A 23,845-nucleotide genomic window follows, 5' to 3' on the forward strand; every position below is an offset into this window, starting at 1 on the left:
ATCTCTGTATCCTCTCTTTAATCATGTCTTCATACTCAATCCTCTCCCTCCCTCCCTCCCTCGGCCTCTCGCTCAAACACACACACACACACACACACACACACACACACACACCCCATTTCCATCCTTCTATTGCTTATACAACTTGTACTGTGACCCTGTGTGGCTAACACAAAAAACATCACTGAAGATTTCACAGTGGGACTAATGGGAGAAGAGGTACAGACTGGAAAAACAAAACTGCCAGCAGAGCACATGCTCATAGTGTGTGTGAGTGTGTACTTGGCCAGCGTTTGGCCTGTTTGGGTATCTGCCTCATGAACTCAAGCCGGGGCCCCTTGAAGGCAGCACAATGTGTCTGCGAGTGCCGGGAGAAGAGAGAACAATAAAGAGAAAAAAGGAAGACGTGTGGTGGAAAAGAAGGATGGTGGCAGAGAGTAGGACTGCGCGCATGTGACTTTCATATTCCAACGGGGGGAAAGAATAGTATTTTAATGTAAAAATCAAGCCGTAAAAGCTTTTTATGCCCCCAGACGCAGGCGGAAAGAACTGCCACTGCACATTCGCACGTATGTCATGGAGCAACAAAAGAAACCGAACTAAGGAGCTGTACTGAGGCAGCCTATTAAAATAGAGCCCAGTCACTTCACTCTCCCCCCAAACACTATAATGAATTAATAAAAGAGTTGGCGCCAGTCTTTTTTTAATGAGTCACATCAGCCCGGCAGCTTTTTTACAGAGCCATTTATGTTTTATGTCGGGTCCTGTGGTAGGAACCAACTTCGCCAGCCCGTCTGGGGCTATAAGGGGATGAGGGGAATTTGGAGTGACCTCATCCCCTGTTAGCCAGGGCCAAACGGGCAAAGAGGGCCTCCCCACTTCCCCTGAGCCTGGGGGGGGGCACGCGGGAGGCAGCGGGGCAGCCAGGCAGGCGAGGAGCACCGGCTATGAGTGGCTACGCGGCTGTTGCCGGGACTTTCCATCACTCCCTGAGAGCTGCGCTGTGGCACTTTGAATCGACTTGGTTCTGTAAATAGTCCAGGACCTCGCAGTCGTTTTTTTTTTTTTTCTTCTTCTTTTTTTTTTTGTAACGTAAATTCAGAGACAAGACGAGGCACGCTTAGAGAGAATGAGATTAGAATGAGATTTAACAAAAAAGACCTGGCAGAAGGTAGGATCAAGCACGAGGGAAAATGCAGACACACAGAGAGAGAGAGAGAGAGAGAGAGAGAGAGAGAGAGAAGAAGTTCCCACAGATTGAATGTCTGTCAAACAAAGGGTATCAAATCCTCTGTGGGCTAAACAACAATTGTGCCTTAACAGTTGTGACGGAGTGAGGCCCCTCAGGCAAATGAGAGCTTGCAGTCAAACATAACAAATAAATCACGGCCTATCAGGAAGCTCTGCACCACACAACCAAGAAAAGCAGCGGGCTTTTCAGTCAGCAGAAGAAACCACAGGTGATTACTCTGCGTATATGAGCAGGGTGCCACAGCTCTGCTAACTGGAGGACGTTTCTTGTTGCCGCAAGGGAAACACACAAAGACTTACAGTAACTTTGCGTGATGTTATATGGGGTTATAATTGTATGTTTGTCTTTGAAGTCAAATTCCAACTCCCGGCCTCCCTCTCGTCTCTGAGCTTGAGTGGGTTCACACGTTTTCTTTGGGTTTCCTGAACTCCCAAGAAGGCCACAATATGCAATTGTAAAAAAAAAAAAAAGATAAAAGTGTCGGTCAGTCCAGGCACAGCAGCTACTCAAAATCTTTTCCTGGAAGGGTTGAATTGTAAATTCACAGAATTGAGATACATGAACTGTACGATGGTAGCAGAGCGAGCTTGGCAGAATCCTCTCACTATTTTTCCACTTCTGATTTGCCCACCCCTGCTCCTTTCTTGACAGAATAACTGTCTTCCAGGCACTCACCTCCTTGTCAGCATCATAACGTGATACATTTTAGTACTTGGAGCATAGAGAGTGAGAGTGATTAAGTACTGGTTCATCGGTTGAAGTCTGCAGTTTAAACCAGGTTATCAGAACCCATGCGTCCACACACCACCTCTCGTTTCCCACAGTGTGAGTGCGGAACGAGCACCAAGTGTCTTCATCACTGCTGTGGACTGTCACGGTCTAATTAAAACATTCATAATGAAACAAAATAAGAGCGTAATCTGATCTTCTCTGCCGCGTTTTGCCCGTGCAAACAATCCCCAACCCTATTATCTGACGCAAAGCTGACAGCCACCCGTCTTTCAACAAGTGGCCCGCTAATGGCTGCGTGGGGAGAGACGCCGAGGGACAGACGATCCCGCGCCTCCAAGCAGGCCCGGCATTCCATCGCCTCAAACTCGTTTGACATCTGCCTGCTCGTGGCATCACACAAACACAGACCTGCTTCCATGCAACAATGCAGAGAAGCGCCTCTGCGCAATCCCTTGTCTCCTAGAGACGTATCGGGGTTTTTTTTCAGGTGTTCCACCCGAGGAGTGGCGTGAGGGAATCCTTGTTTCTGCATCGATCGACTTCTCATTCTGCTCAACTCACTTGTCTTTCTTTTGATTGAACATGTCGCGAACATGCGGGGAAAGAGCGAGAGGTTCGTGAGACTCAAAGCACAGGGTGACACGATGAAGTCACTGTGACCGTTTGCTGTTTTTTTTTTATGATGGAACACTCAAGAGGGAGACTTCAGCAGTGCGTCCAGCCAACACCAGGGACACGGCACAGCGGCAAAAGGCCCGAGGCAGAGGATGGCGTTTGGAGAAACGAATAGAGTCGGGGACGACGGGAAATAAAAGCAAGAGCTGAAAGTTCAGGGGGAAACGTTGCGAGGACTGATTTTCTACATTTCAAATGGTGATGCTAATACATCTTGTCGTGCGATCACAAAAAAAAAAAATTAGAAATGCATAATGGATTGGTTCGCCCCAAAACACACACGTGTAAGCGCAACATGCAACAACAACCACTCACACAGGTCCAACAAGAATCTTCCGACGGGAAGCTTGAAGGCGGGATGAACGTGTAAATCCTCACAATCAGAAAGCCCACCTGCAAAATAAGTCACAGGAAATGGTGTGCAGATATTATTTTTTTTGGTGTTAATTATAGTGTGGAAGCAGAGACCACCTGTACAACCCCTCCCTACTACTTGGCCTTAATTGCTATTGAAATTCCAGAAAAAGACAAGCATCAACAACTCCCAGATTTCTTGCTCAAAGTCAAGTCACAAAGAAGGATTGTTGCAGGTTTAGCAAGACAGAAGCTTTTATGAGGCAACTGTTGGCTCATAATATCCCTCGGATAAAAGTTTTCTCACACAACAGGTTTTGCAATTTGGTTTGCAAAAAAACGCAATATAATATTCACACTACAGTTTTGTACGATTTTTAAACCTCGATGGTTTTACTGGCAGGGGTTCTCGTGTTCTTATTATTTTGTGTCTTTAGGGAGGCCGATAGACGGAGCTGACATGCTCACAGTCACAAGAACATGGATCACGAGTAATGACACGTACCCATCTGGAGCATATAAGCGCAAGCACAAATAGTAATTGATTCCAAACTGTCACTGAAGACGAGCAAAGCGCTGTGACCAATCACCACGGCTGTAAAGCTGCTCTGCATTGACAGCGTGCCCGCGATAAAGAGGGAGGGGGGGGGGGCTTTTACTGATATTACTCCTCCTCCGAGATGAGCTCCATTTCTTCCACTCCAGATGTCCCCCGACTCCGAGTCAAACCGACGGGGCCTGGATGACAGCGGAGGCCACGGCAGACATCACTGGCCTTGAGTCTGGGCCTCCCTCACTCCCCCCGTGTCGGGTTTTTATGTCCGATCCGCTTCAATCAAACAGTCCCTCACACTTATGTCAACTCCACCAGGGGAAATAAGCCGAGGAGAGCAGGTGCAAAGCCCGGGCAGTCCAGCTGCGCAGGTTTACCCAGTGATACATCCTAGACGTTTCATTGGGAATGTGCGGCGGAGCCGGTCCTCCCCAGCTCCCCAACCCATGGACAAACAGACCTGTGCGCACTGCGTCTGACACACCTCACTTCCCAGGAATTATAGTCAGCTGTTTGAAAGGTGGTAAACAACGCTTGTCTTTTCCAAGCGTTCATACGTCGCGTATCGAAAAAAGAAGAAAAAAAAACGGGTCAAGGGCTGGTGACACACATCCAACACATGCGAGTGTGTGTGTACACGCTAACACATGGACACACATGCTAATAATGAAGAGCTCCACAGGGACAGGGTGACACTTTTAACATTTCGCTAATGAGCACACGTGTGCACACAGGGCACGTGCAGGCACACACGGTCACGTATGTTCAGTGTCACTCTCACATGGATGGAAAAACAACGTTAAATTGCCTCAAAGCCTCGCAAGTGTTTTGCACACTGTCTCTGTCTTCAATTAAAACCGTCCAGACTCTCTCTCTCTCTCTCTTTCTCTCTCTCTTTCTTTCTCTGTGTTAAGAGAGAGAGAGAGAGAGAAAAAAGGACGACAAACAACAACTAAAGCAGGAGAATCTGAACTTTTTAAGTAGAAGCGACTCACCCTCTCTGGTGCTCATGGGGCGGACGGACGGATGCAGCGGCTGCTGGAGCGGTCTGATGAGCAGAGCTAGCCGGGGGAAAGGGGAAAAGTTGTGTGTACGTTCATCAGAGTCTTTCTGACAGCAAAGACAGAGTAGCAGTGAGCTCTCTCTCTCTCTCTCTCTCTCTCTCTCTCTCTCTCTCTCTCTCTCTCTCTCTCACACACTCCTTCTTCCACTCTCCTCCTCCTCCTCCTCCTCCTCCTCCTCCTCCCTAGTAGTCTCTACCTCTTCAAACAACCCCCTTCACTCCCCATAACAGGCTTACACTCACTTTCTTACTCACCAAGAAGTAATTATACTCTCTTATTCATAAAGCCTTCCTTTGTCACGTGGCGCAACACTTCAAATATACAGCACATTTTTTCACAAGCCACGAAATGCCTGGAGGGAAGAAAAAGGCCCAGTGAGCTTAAGTTTCTGTTTTTAATTCTCTCGCTCTCCCTCCTCCGTCTCCCGGGTGAATTATTTTTCTCTTATTCATCTATTTGGCTAAAGAGTTTACTTCCAAACTCTGAGCACACGTTGAAATGGAGATCTTACATCATTACTTGGGTAATCAATAAATCCACAGTTTAATAGGAGAGGATGTTTCAGTATCCTGAACCTAAACAAGAATGTTTTGATTAACCACACCACTAACCACTAACGTCACCTCGTCTCTGGACGAGGTGACGTTAGGTGCAGGGAAGTCCCGTGTTGAATGGCAGAGCCGTGCAGCTGCAGCAGCGACTGGTTTGGGTGTGCCCCTCGAACGTGCCCCTCTCTCCATGAGATCATATGTTTCAGATCTGTGTTTGTGTGTTTGTGGTTCTGGGCGTGTGCCCTGCTTTTCTTGAATGTAATGTTTCTCAAGTTGTTTTGGTTATGAGAAGCACCTAAAACCTCAGAACGAGGAGGAAAGGGCACACCTTAACTGGCACCTCAACGGGCGCCTTTAACCTCTGCACCTTGAAAACCAAAAAAAAAAAAAAAACACTACCAATAAAGAAATCTATTCTGATTAATATCTACACGAATTAAGTGTAGCAAGCATTTTCAAAAACAACAACTTATACATGCACCAGTTATTCCAAAAGTTCATCTAAAATGATGCACTGCAGGCATGTCGGCCACGCATCACTTCACATTCTCACAGATTTCCCCAAATTCCCGACCAACGCGGCAACAAGATTCTTTTTTTTTTTTTGGTCCTTCCAACTATCGGTCAATATAAGATCGGATACAACGGCTGCATATTGTTTTTTTTTCTTCCGTAAATCACACTAACTGCTCCGACACAGGCAGAGATCTCGTCCCCAAACACGCTGAAGCCAATATGTCTCCGGGGTAAAGTCAAGCCATCATAATAAAAAACACAAGTCCTCGGCCTTGTGCTCATTATTCCGTTGTGCTTCCAATCTTTACAGCCACATATGGTCTACAGTAGCCCAAACTGAAATGTTCCTGCCTTTTTGGACGTGTTGCCTTTTTTTTGCAGAAACCTTATATTCAGGAAACACATAATCTAAGCCCCACTGCAAAAAGCACTTCAGATGATGCTTATCTTGTTTACATTTGATTCATGTCTTGCCTGTGAGGCCACGGAGGCTAAGAGAAATCCCTTAGCCGCCGTTTACATAGCAGTAGTAAATCAACCGTATGAAACAAGAAGGTAAACACAGCCAGAGGACACTGCAATAACTCTGTGTATCTCGGGCATCGGCGGGACATCAAGTGTGAGGTGCCATCGGGGGCCGGCAGAGACGTGGCTTTGTGTCAGAGCGCGCGGTTGAGTGCGAGACGTTTAGTCGCGTGTGTGTCAGTGTGCAGAGCACGCCGTGCTCCTTATTAAATTAGGACAGCGGGCTCGAAAACAAGGCTCCGTGTTGAGGCTTTGCACACGTGCGTGTCCCCTTGCAGTGCGCATCTCGCTGGTGAATGTGTGTGTGTGTGTGTGTGTGAGTGAGTGAGTGTGTGCATGGATGAGTACGCGTAGGCAGTAGCAGCGAGCAGGTCAGAGGTTACCAGTGTTTGTGTTTCAGTGTCAGTGAAGTGTGCTCCAGGCAGAGATTTATGATCATTGTGTCTGGGAGGCTGCAGAGTGGGGGATAATGAAGATAGATCAGGGTGCTATCTCTCTCTCTCTCTCTCTCTCTCTCTCTCTCTCTCTCTCTCTCCGGGCACCACTGGAAACATGGCCTATGGCCCCGTCCGCTCTCGTGTTATTAACTTCAGCCTGCGACATCATAACGAACTGCCCGGACATCCATCCTAACGCGGCGTGCTTTGACGAAAAAGTCCGAAAAAAACCAAGAGCGAGGCGATTCCTCGCGGGAAGTCACCCGGGCAAACAGAGGCGTCGTTCAGCTTTGCAGCTTCTCCGGGTGTGTTTACAAGGATATGAAATATTCATGGAAACATCATACTCAGTCGTGTGTTTCCACTTTAGATTCAACATATTTGCATTCACGGAACCACGGAGAGGCAGAGGCCTAAGGCTCGCTGGCAGAAGGAAAGCCGCAGCGGAGAGGAGAGAGGAAAGGAGGGGAGGGGAGAGGGGGGGGGGGAGGGAACAAGAGAGGGGGGGGGGGGGGGGGGGGAGAAGTAAGGTTAGAGGGCTTAAAGTGAGATGGAGAGGGGGAGGAGAGAAGGGTTCGGAGACGAGAGGCCCGTGGCACAGGGGACGCGAGGAGAAGAAGGGTGTGAAACAAGTACGGAAAAAGAAAAGAACACCACGGGGCGAGAGCCGGGAGAGGGACGGAGGGAGAGGCGGGGGTTTGATGGGATTGGTGGTGGGCAGGCGAGGAGGGAGGGGGGAGCGGGGGGGTGTGTGCGGGCGCCTGTGGCGGCAGGTTTTAATCAGTAACAAGAAGCCTGTAATGAGATCACTATTTCCCCGCATTCAGATTGATGTGACGTTCGGTGCCACATTCAGAGAGACAGGGGTCGCAGGGAAAAACACACGCAACCCACTCAAGACACATTCACACACACACACACACACACAGATATACACTTGCTAGCACTTTTTGGGTTACAGACTTAAACACACATCCTGTGAAATGAAGGAGCTCATTCATCCAGCATGGCAAAGTGCGCTCATTTAGAGTCCAGCCGCCTTGAAGTCAAAACATACGCCGAGGAATACTGCTCACAGGAAAATGAGTTACTCATGGCAAAGGAGAAATGAATGTGTTAGGGACCGAAGGGGCATATGCCGCTATGTGCTCGTCTAACAAAAACAAATGAGCACAAAGCTTGGAACAGTTAAGAGCGAGAGCCAAAAGCAGCTTTAACTGCACAACGAACTAAAGGGAAAACGAGAGAAGGGGAGCGGGGGAGAACATTTTTTTTTAAAAGGGGGGAGTTTGTGTGTGTGTGTGTGTGCATATCTCGGGGTGCATTCAGAGGCCGTGGCTGCAGCCACCGGGGTGTGTGCCAGCACATGAGCGCTCTGCCTGCTCCCCGACATGTGTGTCCAATGAAAGGTGGACGGCTCTCCTGTCTATACTTCCCTCAGAAATCAGCCATGATGTCACTATGAACCCATCTTGAACCCGCGTCTGTCCAAAAGCATTACTCCGGCCCTCCCTCTGCTCCCTCCTTCACGCTCGGTTCCTTGCCTCTCGAATCCTGCACTGAGCTCCCATTCTTTTGCTTTCCTCTTTTTCATATTTCCGTATTCTTCCACATTTCCCCTCTCCGATCCGTGTCTTTTTTTCTCTCTCTCTCTCTCTCTCTCGTTGAAGCACACAAACTCCTTCTTTCTTTCCTTTTTCTTTTTGGCAAGCGTGGTCCAATTGAATCACCACGAAGTGCAGCAGTTTGCCAAAAATGCCAGGATGTTCTGATTATCATAAACTTTGTTTAAGCTGTGGTTTTACAAAAAAAAACAAAAATGCTCTGAGTGCATTGAGGGCAAAAAAATAAAAGATGAGAAAAAAATGAGGAATCGGGGAGAATGCAAATGGAAGAGGGGAGAGAGAGAAAGGAAGAGAAGGAAGGGAGAGATGGTGGGGGCAGCGAGGAGGCAGCCAGAGAGCCACATATGGAAGTGATTCTGTAATTACTGCAAATCTGTGAGCTCAAAAGGAAAGGTCTTCTTTTCCATGCCTCCTTCCATGCACATCATTTCCCTTGTGAGAAAGTTGGGCACTGAATACTGAGCAAGGAGCATTAAAAAAAAAAGTTTGATTTTGCCTTTTTTGGCATGTGAGGGTTGGTATAAATATGTAAATCCTATCTATTGGGTCTGCTGAAGGTTAGTTAGTTATTTTCTTTCACAGGAGAACACTTAAATAAAACAACCTCTGTTGATGGTGACGCAAACTCGGTTTGGAAAAGCGTCTGCATTCTTTACTCATTCGCTTTGCTTTCCTGAGTCCAATCAACCCTCCCGGAGAGGACTTTAAAAAGCAGCAGGAAATAAAAGCGAAGCGTATATCACCCAGGTGTCACCATCCCCATTACGCACCGATTCCTCATGGCGCGCGAGTGTGAGGGAGAGAGGGGAAGGGGTCTACAGCACAGACAGACAGGAGGACAGACAGACAGACAGACAGACAGGAGGACAGACAGACAGACAGACAGACAGACAGACAGACAGACAGGAGGACAGTGATGAAGACTTTCTGCTCAGCCTCAGGCGGAGCAGTGCTTTGCAGGTGTGCATGTTGGCAACCACTTCTGTCGTGCTCAGTCCCCGGATTGCACCAGCAGCCTTTAATTATCTCGTGCCTTGCCATAACGTGTTTTCATGAGTGCTCGAGCCTTACTCACACGGTACAGTAGAAGCAGCACGCCCGGATTGACGCCGTTTGAGCTGCGTTTATTCTTCGAGCAATTAATCACGGAAGGAGATGATTCATGTAAAGTACCCAATCCTACCTTATTCGCCTAGAGTAGTTTGCGCCTCGCCTTCATTCCACTCAGAAGTTCGGGCACACAAGTAGTGGATGACAAGCACACACACCCCGAAAGTTTTCTGTGAAGGAGAAGAGACACAAGTCAGGGACAAATTCGGACGAATCCTCCGCCGCCGCCGTCACTGTCTCCTGCAGCTCAGAGGGCGTCGATGATGCTAGCAACCGTGCGCGGACATTTCTGGCGCTGTGCCTCCCTCTAGTGACGCACAGAAGGACCGCGGGGCACGTCCCGTGGATGAGATGAGGAGGACACCCCTCGAGCGCACGATTCCATATACAGTATAAATACACTATAATACATCGTTAAGATTTTTATTACAGCTTTGAAACTACATTTAATTATTATTAAACGGTTTTAAGAGTCAATTAAAATGTTCTGTTGAAAAGAAAAAAACGTTAAACCAGTGTTGCCTAACCAATGGAGGTTATATATTCAAGAACATTATTTTATCGAATGAAAGGCTTTGAAACACATAGTATGAATAAGTTGAAATTGTATTTTCAAAAGCTACAATTATTTCCACTGCATGATATCCGTTTAAGTGTACAAACACATTTAGAGAGATCATACTTACATGTCATGGCCATCATTTGCCACAAGGGGGCGCGTCCCACCAACTGTGCACAGTTGACCCATATCTCCGGAGTTACACAGCAGGCTGCATGTTATAGAACATTTTCCTGCACATGCATTTCAAATAAGTGTTCAGTGGAAAACTGAAAATAAAAATCAAGCTCAAAAGGTAAAACAAAAAAAAGAATTAAATACAGAATTTGCATTTAAAGCTCTAAAAAAATGTCATCCAAAATTGAGAGTTCTTGCAATCGGCTCCAGAAGCATGTTGTTGACGTGACATTGAGGTTTATTCTAGAGTTTCCTCTGCCACATTGGCTTTGAACTTGACACTTGCTTCCGGTTTGGCATGTTCTCGGTGTTTACCCTCCGTTGCACAAACCGGAACGAGCAGTCACGGTGAGCCACGCCTATTGTGCATGTGCCTCATCCGCCAACCTCTCCACCCGCTGCGTATTTTGCATAAAATGTGTATCAGTGGGGCAGCGCGCACTCCCCGGCACATGCCGAGCGCACATGTAGCGGGGCTCCGCTGAACATCCAATTCCGCCCTCTGTTCCAGACCCCCCGCCAATGAAAATGCGTGACAGCGCGAAGGAGAGAGAGAGAGAAAGAGAGAGAGAGAGAGGGGGGGGGGGAGAGAGAGAGAAGCGATTGAGGTGCAAACAGTGAGCCAAATCCCACACAGACATAACAAGTTGAGCTATAGAAGGGACAGCCGGTCACATTTCCGTCTCACCTGCAAACCAAACGTGAGGGGAATGGTTGATTGCGTCAGTGTTTGTGTGAGAGTGTGAGTGTGTCTGTGTGCCATTGCCTGACGCCGTTAGTGGATGTGCTGACTCTTCTCTCTTGGAATTCATGAAAATCTTTTAATCTCCGCCAGTGCGGCGTCACACGCAACAACCCCGAGCGCAGAAGGCATCCAGGTATCTCTGAGAACACCTGACCTGGGGGAGAACTTTACGCGCACCGGACACCAGCCCATCGCTTCTTCCCATTTTTGTTGACGTTGAATGGAGCAAAGCTGTGTTCCTTGAATTTCTCACCAGTCTTCCGAAAAACTTTTGCTACAGTTTAGTGACATTCACCGACGTCTATTTTTCAAGTCAGCTTGAAGTGATCGACATCAACAGGACCAATGGATACCAGCCCTGGTGGTGGTAGGAGTGACTTTAATATTATGTTACTGCTCATTTAGGCTGATTCAGACAGGAGTCAGTAATGATTAAAGAGTCATTGGGTAGTGTTTTTATTCATGTTGCTGCCATCAATCAATAAGCCATACGCATGTCACTGTTAAACCTGAAAATATATTATTATATATATTATATATATATATATATATTATATAATAATATATTATTTCAACATTGAATTTCACCAAAAATAGAAACTATTTGGCATAACCTTTTGTGAGGTTTCACATTCATCAATAGATATATTTAACTAACAAAATGTATTTTTTCATGTGTTTGACTGAGGTGAGTCATTTTATTGTGTCGGAAGAATCGGTCTTTTAACAACATCAATAAAAACACTAACAACTTTTCAGACTTATGAAAACAGTTGCTGTACGCTGCGTTTCAAATGTCATCGCCAGAGCTGCAGCTCCACTGACTGCGGCATATGACACCGTGAGGTTGGCTCCTTCCTGTTCCCCTCCACGAAAACAAACTCACGTGGGCCTAGAGTAACACTGCCTGTCACTCTGATCATCATCAGTCAGAGCTCCCACTGTCTCCCTGACCCGACTCAAACTTTGACGTGTTTCCATAACCAAGTGCCAGTTGCTTTAGTGCCTGCAGCAGCCAAAGTTAATATGGGGAGGAGTTCCTCCCAGTTTAAAGCGGCCCGAGGCGTCGCTTCCTCCAGGTCGGCCCAGAGGAGCACGTGCGTGTCTGCTTTCCTCTCCTGGTTGACGGTGAATCATTGACAAAGCGCGGCCGCGTTCCCTCCCAGGTGGATGGGCGCGCTCTGTGCTCCCGTGCGTGGGTCACACTAAACCCCCCCCCCCCCCCCCCCCCCCCGTGGGGTTTGGTGTTGGGAGGATGCTCGGTGTTGTGGGGGGGGGGGGGGGGGGGGGGAGATATGGCAATTTCAGGATTTTATTTGATCGTCTATTTCAATATTTTACAGGTGATGTGATAGCAGATGTATCTAATCTAATCTAAATCCAAATCGACCACCTTGAACCTCTCGCCGTTTCAATTAGTCGTTGGAATGCACACGACGTCGGTTTACTCATGAGGTCGGTGTGTTGAGCAATCAAAGCTCGAAAAATGATAGCTGCACCGGTGTGCGCTAAGGCTCATAAAACTGAGATAAAAGGAAATTGTGTGTGTGTGTGTTTGCGTGTTTGTGTGTCGCCACAGAGCCTCCATCCCTCCTGCAGAGGTAACTGGGATTTTAGGGGTTGCATGCATTATTTCCCCAAAAAAGATTGTAATAATTAATGTATGCTATTGCATTTACTATGTCCCTTCCTAGCTACGAAATGATGGTGACTTTTTGAAATATGGGTTTGCCACAGATCCATGCTCCTGATCCGAGTCCTTGTCCTCATGCGGAAGGTCATCCGTCCCGTGGTGTGGAAGTGAGGTGTCAGTTCTTCCCTCACTCAAATACCAGCCCTTCTTGTCCTCGAGGAGTGTTTCCCAATATAAGAGTACAGTTTAGATCCATGTGAAGGTATTGAAACGATGATGTTGGATTACATCCATCTGTCAAATGTTGCTCACATGATAAGAAGCAGCCTTCCCCCTTTCTGGACTGTGTGTTCTTCCACACAAATACAGGACGTCCCCTCACACTGACGGTGGAGGTTTACTACAAAAGGACTTGAGGTCATTGCGACGGTACTTCAAGTACTGCTTTTTAAACTAGGAGCAGCACCCGGCCCGGCTGGTGCAGGTGGTGCTGCTGCTGGTGGCGTCAGTACACGCTCCGCTGCCGCCGCATAGCACGCTACCCTCTCTGATTCGGCTCTTTTAGTTATCAGCCCCCCCCCTCCCCTCCGGCGGGCTGTTGGGGGCTCTGGCTTGTGGCCGGAGCGCCGCTTCATGTCCGTCCAGTGAACGGGCTCCGTCAGAGAAGCCTCCTCACGTGGCCTTCCTCTCGGAGCCCGCCCTCCTCACGTTTTCCCGCCTCATGCTTTTCCACGATGCTAAAAGGCGCAACACATAGCGGCGCAGAAACATTTGAAGCCTGCAATCGCTCCCCGACGGAATTTTTGCAAATCCTGAGGAGGATGCGTCACACCGTGGTGTTTCTAAGTGATATAATACAAATCCTCCTTCACTCACACCTCCTCCTTCAGTTTGAGTCACTCGGCGGAGTTCATGTAAGATTGACCTTTCTTTAGTCAAAGTTGATGAAGTGTGTGTTGCAAACACCAACACAAATCGGCCACGTTTAGCCCTCTTTTAGTTATTGGCCATATTCTACAGCGCATTAAAGAATGCGTTGCTCTAAAACAAGCAAACCACACGCTATGTTTATGAAGTTCACACCACAAGAGCAAACAACCACTATGGTCACATTGTGGGAAAGCTACAAGGAAATCTCTCATTTAGAGTGAAAGTAGGAGATAAAAGAAGCGAGGAGAGGGGCGGTTGTGCGTGCAAAGGTTCTCCCTGCTCACGTTTCTCTGCCTGCCTCCAGTTCCAAGCAGATTAGTGTTTGCATGGGCAGGCTAAGCTCAGCATGGGCTTTGACGAAGGATTTAAGGCAGTGTGGAAGAAAGGAAAATATGTAAAACTGCTGGTTGTTTGATATCACATGGTACCAATACTAGAGAATAAAAATAGCTTTTTAATTTGAGATAATTTAATGTCTTTAATGTAACGTTGACATGAAACATAGAAACACAATATCACATTGCCCCCTTAACCATAATGAGGGCACATGGTAAAAATATCTTCTTTGATTATAGATGACAGATGACATATATATACACACACACTATACTGAGCCAACTGTTATTTTTTACGGTGACCTTTGCAGGTTTTATAGTCAAGCAGACTGTAAAAGTGAATGGTTAACAGCACAGCTCATCATAAACGCTCACTGTACACGCGAGTCCTCGGGTGGCCATGGTGGATGTGTTTCGGGTGGAGTGTAAACTCACGGAGGAGGGGGGGGCTCGGGCCTGCCTCGGCTGGGTCTGTCTTTGAGTCTGGAATGAGTCAACAAACCTCCAACACGTGCTGGCTGAGGCATTATCGAATACAGCCCAACTAGAACAAACACCTTCACGTGCCGCACGGGAGGGGGGGGGGGGGGGGGGGGGGGGGCACGTATCAACCATGCGAGAAATCCACATTAATTTAGAACATTTTTCTATTTTTTTCTCCCCCTTTTAGTAACCGTGTCAGCAGTGACACGCATGTGAGACGCGGGTCAGGTGTCGCTTCTGTCAGCTCGTGCTGGGCACCGAGCCAGAGGAGTGGAGGTGGCAGTGGACACCACACACACACACACACACGCACGCACGCACGCGGGGCCTTCGGGAGGGCGGGGGGAAGGAAGAGAGAGAGAGAGAGAGAGAGAGAGAGAGCACACTTATTTACACTGTGCATCTACGATTGCCGCATTAACATGACGCAGGAATTTTTTATTTTTTTTAAGCGCGCCTCTACTGGAAGCCCGCAGACTTTGTTGCTGTGCTTCCAGCAGTATTTTTAGCCCCCACATCATCCGCTTGAGCATGAAGGATGAGGCCGAGACGCATCAAAACTGTTGGAGCCGTTCACAAAATGACATCACACCGCACTAACCCAGTTTACAGGGAAAATGGACACCAAACACCAATGAATGATGAAACGTAATTTGTATAACCAAAGCCAACAATTACACGCCAATATTCTATTTAAAATAACTCATGAGCCTGTGTGTGCTTTGCAGGAGTCATCCTGTACGCGGGCTCCTCCGGCAGTTCGAGCCCGAGCCCCGGCAGCCCCTCCAGTGGGTACCAGACACAGTCCCCCTGTTCGCACTCCCAGCCCTCCTCTCCGGAGGAGGTTACTACCTGCACAGAGATCGGGGCGTTTAAACCCAGGGCGTCTGGGTGCACCACCTCGTCCTCCAAACTGGTATTCCAGTTCCCAGAGATCTACAGCGCCCCCCCGGCGCCGGCCCCCCCGCAGAACACCTACGCGCACCCCGTCGCAGGAAAGAGGTCGTGCGGTTTCACGGGAACTTTCACAAGTAAGGGTTCCCTCCTTGTCTGCACGCAATTACACCACAATTGAGGTTTTTAGGAGCTCATGTAAACTTGCCCTTCCTCAGAGACGGGGGGAATGGTTCTGCTTTGCAAGGTCTGCGGAGACATTGCATCCGGTTTCCACTATGGAGTGCACGCATGTGAAGGCTGCAAGGTAAGCTCCTGAAGAAAAGAAAATCGCCGTGAAGTGAGTCCCGTCTAGTGTGTTGGCTCCAGTTCACCGGTGACACGTAATTTTATCTTCATCTCTCTTCTCTCAGGGTTTTTTCCGCCGCAGCATCCAGCAGAACATCAACTACAAGATGTGTGTCAAGAACGAAAACTGTCTGATCATGCGCATGAACCGCAACCGTTGCCAGCACTGTCGCTTCAAGAAATGCCTCTCCGTCGGCATGTCACGAGATGGTGAGACATCCTGACACATTCATTTCTTTTTTGGCATGGCAGTTCTACCAGAGTGCTCCGACAAAACCAAAGCAGCAGGGAAACAGGCTGCACGGTGCCGACGCGTAGGCCCGTGTGGAGAATGTAACGCGGAAAGTTTTTTTCGTGCCAGTAGCTCAGGCGCTCTCACTTTATCAGCAGAAGACGAGTGCCTTGCTCTTCCGCCGTGTCCCTCCGTGCACTGCCAAAACACCACTATCCGGCCTGGTCTCCCTAAGTTTCCTTTCAATGCCCTTTGCGGCATCCTCCCACAACCCTCTTTCCTTTATGTTCTTGTTTCAGTGCGGCCCATTCTCCTCCCACAGCTCTTTTGCGTCTCCCTCTCAGACAATGATTTATGAGAAGAGGAGCTTTGAAGTCCCAGAAGCCATCTATCATTTGAAATACTGCGGCAAACACAGGAATTATTTTTAGGAAATTGAAAGGGGGTCAACTTGATTACCCCTTGTGCGTGCCCATAGCAACATCTTACTGCAATTAATGAGGGATGGGGCAACGATTAAGTATTTGCGGAACGCGGTCAGTCGACGTGACAGACTTTACCAGACGTGGTGCTCACATCGCCAAGTTGAACTTCTGATAACGGAACATTGATTGATCGCCTATCCACACAGATTAAGAAAACACAGCTGGGCTGACCTAAAAAAACAATACAGAATCTGGCCTATGGTGCACTCGTACATCATGACCTACTTGGTGTAGCGTGCCTGCCTTCTTCTTCTCAGTATGGTTGCTGCTCATTTCCACCCTTCAGCACCCTGCATTACCTAATCTAGTAAACCGGTTTGGGTTTTTTTTCTGCATGTGCTTGATATTTCTGGTGCACAGAGAAAATAGGTTGGCAATAAACGACTCAATAAGAGTACAAAGCGTCAGGTTGACCCTTTTTTTAGAGGCAAAAAACAATAAGGACCACAACCTAGAAACCCCTTTTGCTGAGCTTTAATCATTACAAAAACAGGAAAACCACAGGCAACTGCCTGCAGACTACAATAAATAGTACAACCTCATTTCTCACAAGCCAGCTTTATGACGTTGCAGTATATTGACATTAATAAGTCCATCGGCTCGTTGGCACGCATTTCTTTCTCTACCCAGAGAGTCATTTGCTTCTTTTGAACCACGATGAAAAGGATTCATCTCATGACACATTTCTGGCCGCATCCTCATCAAAGGATCTCGTTGAAAATGAACAGATTAGCGTTTCCTTCCTAAACCCTGGAATATTTACTGTGCATATTACTGGGTTTACCTTGCAATAGAGAAGAACTGTACTTTGCCTCGAAGATTATTGCTGCTTCATTTTTTGATATACATAAAAAATGTTAAAGAAAATACCAGATACCATTCTGTGCAAAAGTCTTTGAAGTTCAGTGCAACTTTTCTGCCTCGTCTAACCACACATCCATACACAGGCAGACATTCTTTCCATGCATCGCCGTCCCTCATGTCAGTCCTCTTCATGTTCTCACTCCTGTCTTCACAACTCTTTCCGAGCGCACCTCTCTCATCCTTCTCCCTCTCACATACTCAGTGTCAGGGAAATCAAGCAACACGTTGCCCCACTGCCCTACTTACAAATGGAAGGAGGGAGCGGGAGAGGAAGGAGACGGTGGATAGAGGAGAGGCTGAGGCAGATGGTAGCAGGGGGTCTAAAAATAGCCTCTCCAGCTGATAGTTACCACGGGAATGTAGATGGAAATATGGGTGATTCTGTGATTCTCCTCAAAATCCCTCGCAACATGAGAAGATTTCATAATATTTGTATCTATGTGTGTGCGCCATGCTCAGCAGATTCCATTTCCAGCCAGCATAATTAACAGTAGCAGTCCTGTTGATCCATAAAAAGACAAAAGATATACAGTGTGAACGACCTAAAGCTCACCTGCCCTTCCTGCCTGTGTCTTCTCTAGCTGTTCGTTTCGGCCGCATCCCCAAGAGAGAGAAGCAGCGACTTCTGGACGAGATGCAAAGCTACATGAGCAGCCTAAACGAGTCGGTGGCCATGGACTCCCCTTCAGTGAGGGAGCCTGCCGGTAGCCCAGAGGAGGGCCACTCAAAGGAGGCCATTGGGGCCATCTCCAGGGCCTACCGTGACATCTTCACCAGCAGCAACAGCCGCAAGAGAGCAGCCAAGACCGACAATACCACGTCTCCCTTCTCTCAGGGTGCCGGTTTTGCCCAAGTCCTCTCTCACCCGGCCTCCACCCTGAGTTATAAGTCTTGCCCCGTTGCCCCTCGTGACGACCCACCGACATTCCTCAACGGGCACAACAGTTGCTACGCCTACTTGGCGTCAACAAATCACAGCCAAGATCCGTCTAACGGAGGATGTTCGACCAATCGTAACAGTTTTTGCAACGCAGGAAGTACCCCAAATCAGCCCACCTGCCCGTGGAAATTAGCTTCAGGAGCAAAAGTGTTGGTAAGTGTAACTGCGACAAGCATGTTAAACCAGATCCAGACTTGGTGATGTATATCTTGTCTGAGAGACAGCTTACGATTCTTTCTATGTCCTTTGTGTTCCTCGAAGGCCTGTCCTCTCAACGCGTGGCCTGTATCAGGGTCAGAGCGCACGAGTCAGGACATATGGGAATCCTTCTCGCAGTGTTTCACTCCCGCCGTCAAGGAGGTGGTAGAGTTTGCCAAGGGCATCCCGGGATTTCAGGAGCTTAGCCAGCAAGACCAGGTCCTGCTGCTGAAATCCGGCACCTTCCAGGTAATGACATACATGTCGGATTCTTTGTGGATCCAAACTCTGTATTGGTTTTAGTATTTGTCTCAAACTCGTGTTTGTTTTCTCTGTTTTCCTCTTGTGTGTCTAGGTGCTGATGGTCAGGTTCTGCACCCTGTTCAAGGCTGACGAGCGTACAGTAACTTTCCTTAATGGCCAAACGTACCCCCTGCCCACCCTGCGGGCCCTGGGCATGGGCTCTCTGCTGGACGCAATGTTCAACTTCAATGAGAAGCTGGGCTCCTTGGGGCTGGAGCCTGATGAAATGGCCCTCTTTATGGCCGTGGTGCTGGTCTCTGCAGGTGAGAAGTGCCATTGACGAAATCAGTCGTAAAAAAAAAAAAAAATACACCGACAAAAGCTGCAGAGCGCTTGCATTTGTTAATGGACCAATAATCTAGTAACTGTGTGCGTCGACCTCTCACACTGGCTTCCCTCTGTGCTCCACAGATCGTTTCGGCATCAAAGACACGCAGGCTGTGGAGCAGCTGCAGGAAGGTCTCATCCGTGCCCTTCGGTCACTGATCACTCTGCGCCGCCCAGAAGACACCGCTCTCTTCCCCAAACTCCTCCTGTGCTTGCCCGACCTGCGCACCCTCAACAATCTGCACTCAGACAAGCTGTTGGCCTTTCGCATCGACCCTTGAGCGGGCAGGTGTTCGCACGGCACAGTGCCACAAACTGTTTTACAAGAGTTATACAGGAGGCCACAGAAACACACACAGATATTCTCTTCCAAGGACGGACAGGACTTTCCTTAAAGTTGAGGGGAAAAAAAACTGAATTGTTCCATTCGAGCAGTGGTTTTACAAAAGAGATATTTTTAAACAACCTTTTGATTTAAATACTATGTTTTGAGACAAGTACATATACAACCTCAACACCTCTTGAGAGACATTGTTCCGGTAAAAACAATATATAATAACTGTCATGTAGGTTTAGTTATCATTTTGTACACTTGCTCATTATATTCAGTGAACCTAAGAAAAAAAGCCAGCTCACTTGTTTATTCGTTAAATCCTTTAGAATCTATTAGAGATGTTTGGCATGTCAGCCTGGGTTTAAAAGGAAGAGAACCTTTATAGAATGCATAGCAATATCTGAAATGTTAAGGTACTTATTTATTACCGTTTCACAAACATACCATCTGTCTTAGTGCTGGAATGACACCACTATTTTGTCACTTGTACACGGTACAATGTATTTTTTCCCTTGCTATTTGTAACTAATCCTCCATAAAAAAAGAAATGGCACACCGTGGTTTTAAATGTTCCAACTTCGTGAGGAAATGGCAGCATATTGTATTTTGTCTGCGTCATATTGTTTTTCCGCAGCACTGACTGACGGTTTATTTTTGTTGCTGTAAATATAACGTTTCCCTAATGTTTACGCATTAATGATGGAATTGATGTGATGGATCGAACAGATGAGTCTGGTGTCGAGATGAATGCACTGTCCTTTCTGCAGTTGGTGAGGGTTTGGCCATTCCAAAGGTCAGACAGCTTGGACACAAATTGTGCTATAAGATGACATAACCAACCAGCATAATCGCTTAAATCACCAGCACTCACTGCACATGCACCCTTCCTCTGCCCTCAACGTTTGTCATACAAACAAGAGATAGCTTTGGGGGGAGATCTTTATGTATTGGTCTTCTCACCGTTTGCTTGAATGATTTGGGGTGATTGAGTTGAGCACATCATGTACATTTTGTAAATCTTTATTCCAAAATAGAAATGATAAAATGATATAAAGTTTATGTATTACTTTGCTTGTGTGTCATTTTTAATTGTCCATTTGGGAAAATGCATAAATGAGGATTTAGTCAGTACCAGTGGTGGTTAAGTAACCAAGTATATACACTCAGGTATTGCAATATTGCTATACTATATATATTTATGCAGTTTTGTACATTTTCAATAACTTTTGGATAAAAAAATATATACTTTGTACTCTGCTGCATTTATTTGGCAACACTAGCTGGTGGTTACTTCGCAGATTAAGATTTTAAATGTAAAAACACAATGATCTTATATAATATGATAAATTGCTCAGATTTAGGATTAAACCACTAGCACCTAATCTTGTGATCACCTTACATCAGTACCACCTGATAAAGACTAAGCTGTATAATAATGATTAACCTACTGCAACTAATCAGGCTGTGTTCACTTTAAGAATGATTATTGCCTTGTGAGCTAAAAAAATCTAGGTCAGACAGAGCACAACAGAGGGGTTCATTCAAAGCACGTTACACACATCAGTAGAGTTTTTAAACATAGAAAAAAAAAGGTTTTCTCAGGTACCAATACAGCTACTTTAAATAACGTAAAATAAGTCATCTAAATTAATCAAATACTTCGTTAAGAGTGGACTAGCCTTCTGAGAAAGTTGCCGCACGGGATGCCTGGACAACAATAGTTTCTCCTCCCTCTAAAAATCACAAAGCAAAGTAGTGATGCCACCTAGTGGTGAAATGACGGATCCGAGATCCCGGAAGTGAACCCCGGAAGCTACCGTAGCTTTTCACACACATCACTCAGTTATGTTACGTTAGATTTTGTTGTTCGAGGAACTACTATGGGCCTGCTGTCAAATGGCACGGTAAGACACCACGTTGCAGAAGTGGAAGCCATGTGCTAGTGGCTAAGATTCAATGAGGACTCTTTTATCTTGACGTCGTTAGCAGTTTAGCCTGTAGGCTAGCGCTAGCATGTAACGTTAGCCACTGTGTGCGTGTCTCATGTAAACAAAACGGAATTGTTGCATGTCCGGCTCTCCGCTGTAAGGTAACGCTCACTCTCTTACCTTAACTCGGGGCTTGGTTATTTCATGTCATATATTACGTTATATATATATATAGGGTTAGGGCTATTATATAATGCATTTAACATGGCTCTGACATAGCGGTAGCTAACTTAATCATTGGTAACGTTAACGCTCGTGCACTTCTTGTCTCTCCACAGGTGCTGAGAAACGAAAGCAAGAGGTTTGGAAGCGCACCAGGCCCTCGGCTTTGACCTCGTGCCGGTGCCGATTGTCACACCATGTTGGTGACGGCGTATCTCGCCATCGTCTTGCTGCTTGCCCTGTGCGCTGGCCTGGAGCTCGCAGGACGCCGCCTCGTCCCGCCTCAGTCCACCCCTGCTGTGGCCAACCCCGTTTTCCGTCGCTTCCAGAGTGGCTTCCTTCGCGCGTACCTCTTGGCTCTGTGGGCCGACTGGCTCCAGGGCCCTTACCTCTACAAGCTGTACCGTCACTACAGTTTCCTGGAGTCCCAAATAGCCATCTTGTACGTGTGTGGCCTGGCCTCCTGTGTCCTCTTTGCTCCCTTTTCCGCCTGGCTGCCTCAAGTCTTGGGTCGCAGACAGACGTGTCTTCTCTTCTGCCTGTCCTACTGTGCTTGTTGTCTCACCAAGCTGTCCACAGACTACTTTGTTTTGATCTTTGGTCGCATCCTGGGGGGCCTGTCCACATCCCTGCTCAGCACCACATTTGAAGCCTGGTATGTGCACCGCCATGTGGAAGTACACGATTTTCCCAAGGAGTGGATCCCCAGTACCTTCACCAAGGCGGCTACCTGGAACCACGGGCTTGCCGTGGGAGCAGGGCTGGTGGCTAACCTGCTGGCTGAGTGGCTCCACCTGGGTCCGGTGGCTCCCTTTCTCCTGGCTGTGCCTTGCCTCGTGTGCTGTGGCTGGGTGGTGCTGACCGACTGGGGCAAGGAAGAGGTTGGAGACAGCCCCAAAGGGGACGAACTAAAACTTCCTCCCGGCCCCCCAAACGGAGGCGTGACCCGTTTGTCTGCAAGGAGTCGCTTCTCACGCAGCTGCCATGATGGTTTGCGTTGCCTGCTGTCAGACAGGAGGGTCATGCTCTTGGGCGGAGTGCAGGCTCTGTTTGAAAGTGTCCTTTACATTTTCGTTTTCCTGTGGACCCCGGTGCTGGACCCTCACGGAGCCCCTTTGGGAATAGTCTTCTCTTGCCTGATGGCCGCCAGCATGGCCGGCTCCTTGCTGTACCGCGTAGCCACCTCCACACACTATCGTCTGCAGCCTGGCCATGTTCTCTGCCTGGCCGTGCTGATGGCCTTCTTCTCCCTCTTCATGCTGACCTTCTCAACTACCCCAGGCCAACCCAGACCTCATGAATCCTTTCTGGCCTTCCTGCTGCTGGAGTTGGCCTGTGGCCTCTATTTCCCTGCTGTTGGCTTTCTCCAGGCCAGGGTGATCCCAGAGGAGAAGCGGGCTAGTGTGCTGGCCTGGTTCAGACTGCCTCTGCACCTGCTGGCCTGCATAGGGCTGCTGGCGCTTCATGGGGAGATATCAGGAACGGGCAGCGGGGAGGAGGGTACCGGTACCAGACACATGTTTGCAGGCTGTGCAGTTATGATGCTGGCCGCTTTGATGGCTGTAGTCAGTCTGTTCACTCTGGGCAGAAATGACACGGAACTGAGGCTAGAGACGGAAGGAAGTAGAGACGAGGGGGATATGTACTGAAGAGATAAACAACATTAAATCATGCTTGACTGGTTTTGAATGCAACATGCCCTTTTTTTTTGGTGCGGCTAAAATTAGAATGTGTGGTGGTCATTATTTTAAAGTTTGAAGCCAAATACATGACTCAAGGAAATCTTAAGTCCAAAAGAGGGGTGGGGGTTATTCGGCAACAACTCGGATAAATTTAATTTAATTTTTTATATGTTAGCGTGTTGCTTCTTAGTTGTTGTGTTATTTGGGGGGGAGAGACTTTTACCTGTCTGTGTACAGCAACATATCAACCGTCAATTGTCAAGTAAACCAAACGGCTGTATCAAACTATTCCACTACCAAACTGTGTGCAGATGTACTGTGTGTTCCACACAATATGATTAATTCAACTTGTATGGCCACGGGGATCAGTAGTATTGGACGATGCATCTTATGTTGAAAATGACATACGTGAAAAGAGTTTGACAATGTTGTTAATAAATATAAGCTCATGAGCTTGTATGAATGCTGAATCTGAACGTCTATTCTTGCAATACCTCTGCATGTTTTATTTTTGTGCGTCATTTAATTTCAAAGAGAAATCCGTTGGTTTTACTTTGAATGCTTCTTCTGCCTCATCTTTGGGATATTTTCTCATTATCTGTGATCTTTACACATTTAAATAAACCGTACATTTATATTTCTGATCTAACTAATATATATTTTTGCCACGTTGAAGTTTCAATAATATATTTTGGGTTTCCAAATAATCTAAAATATTGCCATATCAAATATCTTTTCGTAAAGGAAAAATATATTAGTAAAAGTATAGGAGTAAATACTGTTCAAGCCGATTGAAGTTACTTTTTGTTCCAAATGCAGTTGTATTCCAAAT

At 47.3% G+C, this 23,845-nt stretch overlaps 3 protein-coding genes across 5 annotated transcripts in view; 2 read left to right on the forward strand and 1 right to left on the reverse strand.

Moving 5' to 3' along the window:
• rarga (retinoic acid receptor gamma a) overlaps positions 1 to 9,589 on the reverse strand; it is a 39,127-nt gene extending 29,538 nt beyond the window's left edge. The window contains exons 1-2 of one of the 2 annotated variants that reach the window (XM_062565023.1): positions 9,468 to 9,564; positions 4,562 to 4,627 (exon numbers count right to left, since the gene is read on the reverse strand). The gene's annotated coding sequence lies outside the window, so the exon portion shown is untranslated. Of the gene's footprint in view, positions 1 to 4,561; positions 4,628 to 9,467 lie in introns of both variants that reach the window. The other variant, XM_037477926.2, reaches the window with a different exon arrangement.
• Positions 9,590 to 10,692: 1,103 nt separating this feature from the next.
• LOC119222753 (nuclear receptor subfamily 1 group D member 1) lies at positions 10,693 to 20,252 on the forward strand. The gene is made up of 8 exons (XM_037479616.2): positions 10,693 to 11,242; positions 14,985 to 15,287; positions 15,369 to 15,457; positions 15,564 to 15,708; positions 17,661 to 18,172; positions 18,281 to 18,466; positions 18,573 to 18,783; positions 18,932 to 20,252. Exons 1-8 carry the CDS (start codon positions 11,221 to 11,223, stop codon positions 19,126 to 19,128), a joined length of 1,665 nt encoding a protein of 554 aa, XP_037335513.2. The 5' UTR covers positions 10,693 to 11,220; the 3' UTR covers positions 19,129 to 20,252.
• A 592-nt stretch (positions 20,253 to 20,844) lies between these two features.
• On the forward strand, positions 20,845 to 23,665 carry mfsd5 (major facilitator superfamily domain containing 5). 2 transcript variants are annotated; one of them, XM_037479613.2, is made up of 2 exons: positions 20,845 to 21,085; positions 21,448 to 23,664. In XM_037479613.2, exon 2 carries the CDS (start codon positions 21,529 to 21,531, stop codon positions 22,978 to 22,980), a length of 1,452 nt encoding a protein of 483 aa, XP_037335510.2. In that variant the 5' UTR covers positions 20,845 to 21,085; positions 21,448 to 21,528; the 3' UTR covers positions 22,981 to 23,664. The 2 variants fall into 2 exon arrangements, with proteins under 2 accessions (XP_037335510.2, XP_037335511.2); XM_037479614.2 differs by lacking the exon at positions 20,845 to 21,085 and adding an exon at positions 21,092 to 21,270 and having other exon boundaries at positions 21,448 to 23,665.
• The last annotated feature ends 180 nt before the right edge of the window (positions 23,666 to 23,845 follow it).

Source organism: Pungitius pungitius, chromosome 1, assembly GCF_949316345.1.
Source record: "Pungitius pungitius chromosome 1, fPunPun2.1, whole genome shotgun sequence".
In the NCBI taxonomy this organism is placed as follows: Eukaryota; Metazoa; Chordata; class Actinopteri; order Perciformes; family Gasterosteidae; genus Pungitius; species Pungitius pungitius.